The sequence below is a fragment of the Alligator mississippiensis genome, chromosome 16 (assembly GCF_030867095.1).
Source record: "Alligator mississippiensis isolate rAllMis1 chromosome 16, rAllMis1, whole genome shotgun sequence".
In the NCBI taxonomy this organism is placed as follows: domain Eukaryota; kingdom Metazoa; phylum Chordata; order Crocodylia; family Alligatoridae; genus Alligator; species Alligator mississippiensis.
The window spans coordinates 29,929,008-29,941,369 of NC_081839.1; the positions used below are offsets into that span (position 1 = coordinate 29,929,008).

The 12,362-nt window shown below is 50.1% G+C and overlaps 1 protein-coding gene across 3 annotated transcripts in view; it reads left to right on the plus strand.

Moving 5' to 3' along the window:
- LOC106738469 (uncharacterized) overlaps positions 1-12,362 on the plus strand; it is a 118,788-nt gene that overhangs the window by 102,821 nt on the left and 3,605 nt on the right. For 2 of the 3 annotated variants that reach the window (XM_059719509.1, XM_019487309.2), the window contains 5 exons: positions 1,930-2,050; positions 3,575-3,687; positions 5,231-5,320; positions 5,988-6,077; positions 8,941-9,034. In XM_059719509.1, the coding sequence (XP_059575492.1) occupies positions 1,930-2,050; positions 3,575-3,687; positions 5,231-5,320; positions 5,988-6,077; positions 8,941-8,991 (465 nt within the window). In that variant the 3' untranslated portion in view covers positions 8,992-9,034. The remainder of the gene's footprint in view (positions 1-1,929; positions 2,051-3,574; positions 3,688-5,230; positions 5,321-5,987; positions 6,078-8,940; positions 9,035-12,362) is intronic. The other variant, XM_059719510.1, reaches the window with a different exon arrangement.

The following is a 12,362-nucleotide window of genomic DNA, read 5'->3' on the forward strand; positions in this document are numbered from 1 at the left end:
CCCTTATTGCATGCAGGGAGATTAAAGGCAGCTGTATTAGATTTATTAATGACAATTAATATTAATTTGAATGGCAGCTTCTACAGAAAGGGCTCAGCACAGGGGGGAGGAGAGGCTTTTTCTGGAAAGAGGCAAAAAAAATCCTTTTCTGAGTTAGCTCAGTGAACAGTAAGAACAGGCCTCCTTGTGCTTAGCCCAGCAGGACCCAGGAGTCCTCCCAGTGATCTGCCTTTCAGTGCACTGGCCCTCCTGTTGCTCCTACCTTTCCTCTCCTCGCCTCTGAAGCAGTTGGAGACATTCGTTGCATGCTCACAGGCCCCCAAATGAGATGACAAGCCTATTGTGCTAGCAGCTGTACAAGCCCTGATGGTCTTAGAGATTTAGTAGGCAGGACAGACAGCATGTGGGGAAGGGAAGGCTTGCTAACCCCATTTCACAGATGAGGAACTGAGGCTTGGGGGCTATAAGAGACTTGGCTTTGGCATCACAGCGGGTCTGTGGCAGCATCGAGAACTAAGGCTGCATTTCCCGAATCCCACTTCAGTCCTTTCATCCCGACATGTGGCTCTCTTTCTTCAACCTCCCATGGATCCTGGGCTGCCTGCCCCAGAGCTAGCAGCTGAGAGCAGGCTGTGTGTGAAGCACGAGGGCAGGAGGGTTTGCCGCTGCAGGGGAGGATAGGCAGGACAGGATTTCTGCCAGCCAAATTTTCTTCACTGGCCTGTCTCCTAGAGGCCAAAATCTCAGTGCTCAGACTGGCTTCCTATATGCGGCACAGCTTTTACACCTGAAGATAAACCAAAGCCTTTACCACCTGGAAGGGGCTCTAGCTTGTGAGCTAAACGGTTGATGCTAGTGAAATATTACCATCCCTCCTGTCTTTACTAGCCAAAAAAACACACTGGTTATACTCAGCAAAGTGCACTCAGCTCAGGCTGCCTCTTGGGAGGGTGGAAGGAGGTTTCTGGTGAGCAAAGCTCTGGTTCCCTTTAGCAAATGTCATCGGATAGAACTAGAGCTGCACAGGGCACAGCGGGTTCACATCGGGGGCTCGTCCAAGCACCATCCCTTCAGCATCCATCAAGTCACAGAGATTATTTTCTTCAGCTACAAAAGTGCCTGATCCCCCTCTGCATTACACAGGCCAGCGTCCCAGCTTCTCTTCCCTCAGGGACCTCTGCATGAAGCCTCTAATTCCAGTCTGCACTCCCTGCTGCCCCACATACATGCTCAGGATCCAAAGGATCAGTAAGCAGAATGACTTGGGGCCATTGCCATCCAAGTGGTGTCCAACTTGTCTTTAAAGGGGTTGCTTTAGCTCTGGTTGCAGCAACCTGTGTCTTCAAGGTCTCCAAGGTAGGGATGCAAAGTTCTGCTGCAGCCTCTAACAAGCCGGAGAACACACGACAGAGCCCAGCATTTGACGGGGGTATCTTTTAACGTGCCTCTGGAAATGTCCTCCTCCCTGGGGCAACCCCCAGGTGGCACATGACAGGGATAGCAACCCCATTGCCAAGCAATCCCCCTACCAGCGTGGTAGCTACCAGCTGATAGCTACTACCAGCAATCCCCCTACCAGCGTATAAATTAGTATCTCTTTGATATCCATAAGGAAAATGGGTCTCAAAGCAGGATTACTCCATTGCTAGCATTTGAAACGTTGCACTACTACATGTGTGCATGTGAGAAAGGGAGTGCGAGAGAGGACGAGAAAAAAACCCAGCCAGCCTAAGACTTTTGCAAGCTCTTGGAAGCCTTTTTGGGCCAAGGCAACACTGTATGACCTCTTTTTTGTTGACTAGCAAGGGAGCTCAGCAGGAAGAAGGGGCAGATTTCTCCGTTTGAGCAGCACAAAAGGTTACAAGCAGCCGCCAGAGAATTTCTGTTCCTTCTGAAATGTAATTAGAGCGTCTCTTCTTTCTTGCGCAGGTTACAGCATTTGCGAGTAAACAGCTTATTGACATATTTCTTCTGGAGCACTTGATAGGAACGATTAGTATGCAGGACCCAGGGTTTTCGGGGAAGGAGCACTCAAGCGTGGTTTTGGCAAGTGAGTACTGAACCACAGTGGGGATGGGAAAAAAACCCCCAACCTTGCTGCAACTAACTCCTGAACAAACCCTGCAAGTCCTGAACAAACCCCCTGCTCCGTGCTTGCTTAATGCTTTCCATCCATGGGACATTTTGCAAATGCTCGAGGGCCTGGGGTTAGTGTTTGCCAGTGAGAGTGTGCACACACACAAGCATTCAACAGTAGCCATTGCACTTGTGTGGTTTCCAAATGTAGACCGCTCCCCTCAACCCCCCGGCAATGAACCTGGGAATAGGCAAGAACTGTCTGCCTCAAAAGGGAAGCAACATACCCTTGTGGGCAGTTCCCTGCCCCAGCCATAAGATCTGAGCTCTGCTGCCAGGCCACGGGCAAAGCACTGCGCCTCAGTTTCCTCAAGCATAAATAATGAAATAATGACACTGGACTTCTTCTTTAAAGCACTCTGAGATGAAAAGCTTATAGTAGTATCAGCAATCTTAGGAAACAGAGCTGGCCTGGTGCCTTTTCTCCTTCTTTAAATATGCTTTGATGAAGGAAGAGGTCAGTGAGTAGATTATTTACAGCAGTGACTTGCCCACAGCCACCCAGCAGGGCATGCGGAGAGCAAGGAACAGGATGTAAAACCCTCAGTTCTGGCCACTGGAGATGATGCCTCCTCATACTTCAGCTGTTGTACTATACCAGGGGGAATCTGCAATCTTTATTAAGGCTGACGCTCTTGGTTTTTGCTTGTGTTTAGTCCATGTGACTATACTTCCCATAGAGCCACTGGGGAGAAAGAGGCTGTATGTGGAAGTCACTACAATGCAAATCAGAGTGCAGAGGACGCATATGGGAGCCATGCCTTTTGCGATCTTGTCCCCATGCTGATGACTAAGGCAAAACACAAGCATCAAATACTTTGTAATATGCCTCCAGTTTCCCTCCTCTGTAACATCATTTTGCATTACCCCCGTAGCAGCACAGTGCAGTACATAAAACATGTGCTGGCGAGGTCCCAGTTGAAGGGCTCAGTCTAGCTGCTGGATTAGAGTCACCGGGGTTTCAGGGGAAACCTAACAGACCCTAAAGACCCAAATGGAGACATACAAGTGCAATGCAGCATAAGGCAGGACAGCTTTTTCAGAAGCTGAAGTAGCCTCTGTTGACTGTGGTTCTTCTCATCATGGGGATGCTCCCAACCAAACTGTGTGCAGAGGTCTTGAGAAACTTAAGTGGGAAGACACGCTGTGCCCTACAGCAGGGGAGCCATAAGCTTTGGTTGTATGCTATGCTGCATTTACTCTCACATCTCATCCACCTGAACCAATCCTTGCCCCCAGCAGGGCTGTTCTGTGCCAGGCTCGCTGCCATCCCTCGTGCCAGGTGCTGCCCCTACACAGTTAAGTGTATACCAAACTAAAAATAACACTGCTGCCAATTTTCCAGGGGGGAAGAGAAAGGGGTGGGTTGGCGGGGTGGAGGAGGGATTTCTCTGCCTGGCTTCTCAAACATCTTACCTGACTTCTTTTTCCCTCCAAGGCTGGATGTTTGATATTCTCATCAGGCAGTTTTTAAGCATTCAGGAGGTGCAGCAAACTACCTTGGAAAACGTTCCCCTGGGAGATTTCCATCGGAAAGCTTTTACAGAGGTGGTAAGTAGGCTCGTATTTTTAGCCGTTGATAATTTTTTGCTCTCTTGTCCCTGTACAGCAGGGAGAGGAATCCAAGAAAAGAAAAAAAAATCCCCCCACGTGCTCTGGCAGAAGCAGGGTAGCTGCATGGCTAATTAAGGCAGAAGGGTCGGATGTAACAGCAAGGGATTATTTAGAGCGGCACTTGTGATGATTACATGTTTTCTGCTAATCATGGCCCGCACTTCCTTCCATATTAAAATAGGTCAGTATTAAATACTCCAAGTTCTTTTTAACCCTTCAGATGCTAGGGGCATGGCTGGGGGCATCTCTCTCCCACCTTTGGGCCACCGCTGGCAGCACCTGCAGGGAGGCCCTGAGGGCACTTCAGGCTTGCCTACTCCATCTCCATGCCTACTCTGGTGTGTCCAAGCTGGGAAATGAGGCAAGGTACCTTCCCTAGAGCACATGTCCAACACTGCTCTCTGCCTCAGCCGTGCTGGTTGGCACCCACTCAGCTGCTCCGGTACCTTGCCTCATTTCCCAGCTTGGACACACCAGAGTAGGCATGGAGATGGTGAAGACAAGCCTGAAGTGCCCTCAGCGCCTCCTCACAGATCCTTTCTCTGCTAGCTCTGCAAAAGGCTGCAGCTCAGCCCTTTCTCCTCCTGAGGCAGATACGGTGCATACTTTGCCGCAGAGGGGTCTTTTGTCCGGGATACTAAGCACTTCACATTGCATCTTCTCTACGTAGGCAAAGGCTTCACCGCACTTTCCCTCCTAGTAGGTGTTTGCCCAGTTGTCCTTAAATAACCTTTCGCTGCGCCACCCCGGTGGGATTATAGCAGCAAGGACTGCGGCTCGATTGGTGCTTAGACCTTTAATACTCTACCCGTCCTATAGGCAGGAGATGCATTTCTTTGCAGGAGCTTGCCGGAGATCAGATGGAGTTTGGTTCTGCCGCTCTTTGCTCCTGCAAGTCTTTGCAGGAGGTTGCTGTAGATCAGATGGATCGGACGGACTCGATCTACAGGCTGCACTCTGTAGATCAGATGGTATTTTACGGCCGAGGGGCCACGTGTAATCTGAGTTCCTTCAGGATGAAAGGCATAAGCCTGTAAAAACCAAAAAAACCACACAAAAAAAAAAGACAAATGGTTATATTGGAAAGCAACCACTAGATGGCAATAGATTAGCAATTTTTCATTTAACGGCTCCAGCACAAAAATCCTAACAATTGGCAGATTTTCTGTGCCCAAAGGTTTCAGCTTCACTAGACTGTCGCTGTCTTTAATCTGAAGGGATATTGCTTTGTCTTAAATTACTTAAGAGGTAAAGGCTGCTTCTGGTAATATCTGGAATTACACCTATAGTTTGTCTCTTATCTCTGATCATTACGGACCTTCTCTGTACAGCACATCCGATCTCCTTTGTTTAGCATTGCTTGATAAAATGCATTACTTAACACCCCCCCCCCCCCACCATAAAGTCCCTTCCTTCTTCCAAATCAGCTTTGCCTCAGTATTTCTTTCATAGGACACCTGGGATTCCCTCTGTGTTTCAGGCTTTAGATGTTATCTTGACCGAACTGAACAACCTGGCGGAGGAAGACATGGAAGATCTACACCGCTATGAAAGAGGAGTCAAGGCCGAGGTTTGAATTTCTTTCAGGCGCTTCCTATCAATGCTAAAAAGCTAATGCATCTGCGTGCGTTGCACTAAGACTGTAAACAGGTTGTGAGCTATTTGCGATCAAGATGCATTAGCAGAGTATGTGCGTGACTGGGCTGGGTCCTGCTTTAATAATGCCGAAGTATTAGTATAGACCAGGAGTCTCAGCCAGCAAGATCCTTTTAGGGGTGCTGCTCCTTGTTAGCACGGTTAGGTGAGCGGGCATGTAGACAATTCCCAGAAAAACCTAGATATTTCAAATAGGAGTCTGTAGTATCAAAAACATTGTGACCTGCTGTGGGCTTTCTGAGTTCTTTGCACCGGACAGATTTCTCCTTTATGTTTCCAGTCAAAAAATGAGTGAAAACTAAGAGCTGGCATCTTTTTGGAGAGGTGAGAGGTGGGCCTTGAGTCTAATGAGGGAGTGCCTTAAATCGGAGATAGATGAGACGTTAACCAGCAGTGTAGACATACTGCCCATTACACGGTAACATCTGGAGTGAGACCCTTCAGATATCTTTGTGCCCAGGAGAGACTCCCTGAGCCCTTCGACAGTTCTCGTCTGGGCTTCTGCCCTTCCTTGAGACACCCTCTGCTGTGTTACCTATAAATCCCTTTTTTGATTGCTGTTTTCCTCACCTTCTTCTCAGGCATCCTTTCCAATACATCCACGTCCCACCTCATCTGATTCCAGATCCAAGTATCTCATCGTGCTTGCAGCAACGGTAGGGCAGATCCAGGTACACCACCATCATCCTCCCCTTTCCAGAGCCCTCCGCTAAGTCTTTTCCAGCACCCTTTGCTTCCAGCTTTAAAATAAGCCTGGTACGGTCTTTCCTGCAAGAGTAGAAGGCTGCACTTCACTTAGGCTGCTTTGTTACATCTCGTGGCATCTCTCTAGTGAAAAATATCGTCAAAGCGGGATGTCTCGGCAGCATTTTGTGCGCTATCACAGACTTCGTGCCACAGCTGCTGTCACAAGTGACCCCTGCCCCTGGTCTTTGAGCAGGAGAGCGGTCTCCAGCACCAGGCTAAGTGTAGCATGCCGGTCGCTGTCCAGCTACATTGTCCGGAGCTCCCATCTCCCTGCTCGCCAATGGAGAAGTTTATTCACCTTGCCACTGGGCCCAGGTGACAGGGTTTTAATGACCAAAATTAGTATTACATTTTTCATTTACTCACCCCCGGGGGTATCCCTGCTGCTTGCCATGAATTAAGCATAGCAATTGCACACCACACTCACAGCAGAGCCAGCCAGAAGGGATTTGAACACCAGCAGTCCGATTTATTCGGTCCCTACCCCCAGATAACAGTGCCTCCGTCCAGGGGGGCTGCGGGGCAGTGCAGTCTGGTGCTGCCACTGCTGAGGCCTTTTCTGCATTGCTTCATCCCTCTCCAAGTGCCACTTTCTGGCTAGAAAACTAGACCCGGTTCAGATTCCCCACTCCATTTCCCTATGCCTGAATAATCCCCTGCTCCGTTTTACCTGACCATTCCCACCTTGCCTTCTCTTAGGACCTGGACCCTCAACCCTACTTTGGCATATCCTATCCTGAGCCCTGTGTTGGGCTTCCTTCAGTGGGCCATTGGCTCCACCTTGTTCCCTGTTTTCCAGTCTTTGAGCATCTCTCTTTGGTGCTTTCAGCATCCTTTAGCCTTCCTGCACCCTTTTCTTACGGCCTACTCTGTCCTTTCAGGCCATAGTCCCATTGGCTTCTTGCCCACCCATCCACGTGCCTGCTTGTTTTAATATCTTTTCTGGCCAAGAAACCATCAGGTGGGCTGGCCTGATTCCCCCTTCAGAGAGTGATGTTCCCTTACTTTGCTTGGGAGGGTGGTTGGCAGGGAGAGGTGCAGGGGCGGCTGGGGCAGCGTGCTTCCCCTACTTCTAGGAGGCAGTAGGATTCTCTTTAAAAGACAATATTGGCTGTTCAGCCTCTCTCCTCCTGTCTTTGGCTAAGCTCTGTGGACCATCACAAAGAAGAGGGTGCAGTTTTTGCAGTCTAGCTGCTCCATTTCTGCTTTCCCTCAGGAACTGCACTGCACAGGTGAGACGACTGCTGTTCAGCTCATAAACAGTTTGCATTTGCATTAATCAGGTGCAGTCACTATGATTCAAGGTACCTGCTTGAGGTTTGTTGGGGCCATCTGCTAGAAATGGTGTTTGCAATTAAACAAAAGGGCTGCCACAGTGGCGTCTGCTCGGGCAGGAGGGAGTTAAACTGTTTTGTCTCTTAGAAACAGTAGTGTAGCAGCAAAAAAAAGCACACGCGTGCACGCGCGCACACACACACACACACACCATGCACAATTTTTAAGCAAAACCCATGAACCACTTGGAGTGAGAGCCAGGACTCAGGGATACTGCTCTTCTAGAGGTTTCCAATGATAAAGCATATGCAGAAAGTCTCCTGTGGTCGGGAGCACTAGAAGAAACGATGCAGAGATAGGTTTGCTTTTACTTTACTAGCATCACATCTAAATGCTGTATGCTGTACAAAATACAGTATGCTGTACTGCTGGCAGGAGCCTGCTACCCCACCCAACCCCTACACACACAGATCCTACCAGGGGGGCTTGTAGGAAAAGCACACCCTTACCAATTGTTCATGCACGCTGTATTAGGACCATTGGACAAAAATCCCTGTTGCAAGAAGGGGATTCATTTTCCTCTCTTGCTTCCAGCCGTTCAAAGCAGGCCTGTCCCTTTATTATTCTGCTGTTTTATACATCAGCAAGACTTCAGCATGCAAAATTAAACCATCGCTGCCAGAAAAAAGCTGTATTAGTCAGACCAGACTAGCTACTGCTCCCCAATGAGAGCACATCAAAGGAGCACGCGTGCAGCAAAGAAAGGCGCGCTGAATATTGCATGTCCATTCCGTCATCCCATTTTGGGCTTTTCAACACTTCAGTGAGGTATTTCATCCTCCCAGATTTGTCAACATGTTAGGGAAATGGTTTCTGGCATGTAACACAAGTAGCTGCTGTTTCCCTGGATGGCACTGCGATACAAAAAGGAAAATATAGAAGAGCTATTTCAGTGATCTGCCCTAAACGACTTTGTTGCGTGTTGTCTTTCCTAACAGTAATTTGGTTTGGGAGCGCCTCACTGGAAACTTTCTTCCTCTGAGGCATTTGTCATCATTCCCTCCACAAGGCAGCACTAAAAATACAAGGAGACAGATTCTGCTTTGCGCCACATGGGAAGCTCAAAGCAGATGAAATCCAGGCTGGCAAGATAGGGAGCTGCCTGGCTTAGGAGGGGCTAGACAGCACTGTGCCCTCCAGACAGCCTCACCTAGCAGAGTGGGTTGTTTGAAGCCAGGCAGCCCTGAGGTTTTGCTAAGTTGCACCAGGATTTTCACATTCTCCAATTAAGGGCAGTCTTAAGAGGGATGCCAAGTCTATTGAACAACACAGCTCCTTTTAATGACTTAGTCCGTGATGTTGTTCTGCTGAGGGGCTCAAAGCAGTGAGTTGGGGGAAACTGAGTCAGTGAGATTAGTGACTTGAGTAAGTTCCTGCTGCACATCAGTGGCAGAGCCAGAAGGGCGGAGAAAACCAGTCTCCTCATAACCAGTCCTTTGCTCCCACCTCTAGACAGCATTGCCTCCTGTAAAACGTGATGCCAGGAATGCCAGAACCCTATGAAATATGCTGGAAGTAGAGATGATTTCTGCCCGCTTCAACTTTGGTGAGTTCCTCTTTGAAAGCATTACTAACAGCAAGGGAGGCTATTCTAGTTACTGCATGTCAGGGAAGGGTTGCAAATGCATCTGATCTGCATGGAGCACATTATGCTGCATTAATACATTGTGAAGGCCAGAAGGTATCATTCTGGTCTCACTTTTCTACACAGAGCATCTCGCCAAGTGCTTCTACATTGAGCCCTACAGCTCGAGGCTGAATTAGTGCCCATCTTGTGGAAAAGCATTGAGAATCCTCAGTTAAAGATTCTGCCTGATGGAAAATCTCCCACATCCCCTGGCAATCTGTTCCACTGTTTAATTAGGTTCAATGTTGAAAATGTGCATCTTATTTCCAGCTTAATGTTCTTTGACTTGGAATTAAAGAACATTAGCCCCCATTCTCACTCCGCTTCATGCATGCTGGTCTCCCCACCTTTAATGAGGAATGAGCAATCAGCATACCCAGGAAATGTGAACACAAAGTTTATTAAAGAATAAAACATGTTTAAATTATTTGGCTGATTCGTATAATAAAAAGGGTGGCGGGGGGGGGGGGGGAAGAGTTCACCAAGATTTGAATGAGGAAAAAACAAAACAAAACGAAACAACACAAACCCGATGGTCAAAAGCTGCCTTGTGAATATAAAACTATTGTCATTTGCAGACATCACATGAATATCATTAGAGGAAACGGCAGCTTGGGTTGTTAAAAAAAACAACAAAACAAACTCAGAGATTTCAGAGTGTGTCAAACCTTTCAATCATCTCAGCAGTAAATTGCACTGGAGACAATTCACTCCTCTCGGTAGACATGTTGCTACAATGGAATTTAATGGCTGTTTTGCAATCCAGCGAGCGACATGGGTACAAGCTGAGAGACGTTGTTACATGTGCTTGGTTCTGATCAATTACATTTATTATCGATGGGGTGCCATAGATATACAGGCCATTTTCCAGTAGGGAAAAAAATACACATGGTTAGGAAGAGAAAAAAAAAAAAATCCCTGCTGTGATCAGCATATGATCTAAAGACAAGGTTGGGAAGACAGTGATTAAACTGAGCAGGAGGCAGTGGAATTATATGGGGCCATTAACAAACTTAGGGGCTGAAGTGCAGGATGGATGGAGCCAAAAGACAGGCAGGAAAAGGACTGAATGTTAATTAAAAGGCTGTTTCAAGTCTAGAGGATGCTTAGGAGTGAAGTTGGGAGTGAACGAAGCAATCAAAAGCTCTCGCTACACTAGAGGCCTGACTGAAAAGCGCTCGCAGTTTGACGTGTCTACGCTAGCCCTACTGAGCTGGTGTCAAAAGCCTAGCTGGTTTGCCCTGCATACACACCTGCATATTTTAAAGCCATTGCCCTGGATCTCACCCTGCCGGGAGATCTCCAAATGCACCGTGGACTGCTTGAACCATTTTGGCTTGTCCACTTCCATGTTAGCACCAAACCAGTCCAGACTGACCTGCTTTCGCCTGGTAAAAGCCCAGCTGTTCCTGCTTACCAGTTGTACTGCTTATGTGTGAGGGTGCAAAGCACTGTACAGGCAACCTAGGGGTTAAACAGCTTGTTTTAACAGTATTGTGCTGTACTGTAGATGAGGTTAAAGGCAAGGGACAGGAGAAACACATGGCTAGAAGGCAGGGCCTGGTTTGAAGACCACTGATGTTGAGATGGATTGACACGCACCCCTTCCCCAGCCATGGAGCAGCTGGGTTTGCTGCTAGCAGTCTGTGGTCCTGTTCCATGTGCAGTGCAGATGCACAAGTGTGTAGGTAGGCAAAACTAAATGATGTACAGGAGGTAGGTTTTGAACCTGTGCCTCTGGAATTGTTTTACATGGTGCTTTAGCCACTAGGCCACGAGTTGAATGCTCTCTATTTCTCTCTCCAGTCCTCTTTCTGAAGTGGGTCCCTGGGCAGCCAGTTGAAGAGAAATACGCCAGGTGAGAAGCCATACTAGGTAGTGTGCGTGTGGCTTAGTGTGCTGGGTGCTGTAATACAGACCAGCAAGTTCTGAGTTCTAGTTTAGCCCCTTCCTTTCCTGTTGGACTGCAGAGTGCAGTGGCTCAGTTTTAGTAGGATGGAGAGAAGCTTGCTCTTCAGTCTAGTCTATAGCCCAGTGATTAACGCACCGTGCTTGCAATTCAGAGAAGAATGAGTTCAAAAAACCTTTGGCACAGGATGAGACATGGCTAGAGGGCAGGGCCTGGCTTGAAACCTACTGAAGTTCAGACAGATTGCCAATGACTTCAGTGGACAGGAGCGTGCTGGTCGGGGGGGTGTTTCTGAGCAGTCCAGCTGTTTGTGCAGGGGAGAGAGGTGCTGGGGGTGTTTCTGGGTGATCTAGTTTTTCCAGGGGGTATGTCAGAGGTGTGAAGGGGGTGATGCCAGGGCATGTTAGGGGTGTGCTGGAGGCATGGGAGGGGGGGGGGGGGGTGTCAGCATGTCTGTGGGTGATCCGGGTTGTACCAGGGGGCGGGGGTGTGGAGAGGCGATGCATATCAGGGGTATGGGGGGGGGGCATGCCAGACCGTTTATTGGCAATCCACTTTTTGCATTGGGGGGGGGCGTGTAAGTGGCATGCCGGGGGTGTGGCGGCACGTTTGCCGGCGAGCCGGTTTTTCGCCGGGGGCGTGTCAGAGGCGTGTCGGGGGCGTGTCAGGGGCATGCCGGGGGCGTGTCGGCGCGTTCGTCGGCGAGCCGGTTTTTCGCCGGGGGCGTGTCAGAGGCGTGTCGGGGGCGTGTCAGGGGCATGCCGGGGGCGTGTCGGTGCGTTCGTCGGCGAGCCGGTTTTTCGCCGGGGGCGTGTCAGAGGCGTGTCGGGGGTGTGTCAGGGGCATGCCGGGGGCGTGTCGGGGGCGTGTCGGCGCGTTCGTCGGCGAGCCGGTTTTTCGCCGGGGGCGTGTCAGAGGCGTGTCGGGGGCGTGTCAGGGGCATGCCGGGGGCGTGTCGGGGGCGTGTCGGCGCGTTCGTCGGCGAGCCGGTTTTTCGCCGGGGGCGTGTTAGAGGCGTGTCGGGGGCGTGTCGGGGGCATGCCGGGGGCGTGTCGGCGCGGTCGTCAGCGAGCCGGTTTTTCGCCGGGGGCGTGTCAGGGGCGTGTCGGGGGCATGCCGGGGGCGTGTCGGGGGTGTGTCGGTGCGTTTGTCGGCGAGCCGGTTTTTCGCCGGGGGCGTGTCAGAGGCGTGTCGGGGGCGTGTCGGGGGCATGCCGGGGGCGTGTCGGGGGCGTGTCGGCGCGTTCGTCGGCGAGCCGGTTTTTCGCCGGGGGCGTGTCAGAGGCGTGTCGGGGGGCGTGTCAGGGGCATGCCAGGGGCGTGTTGGGGGGGGGGGGGC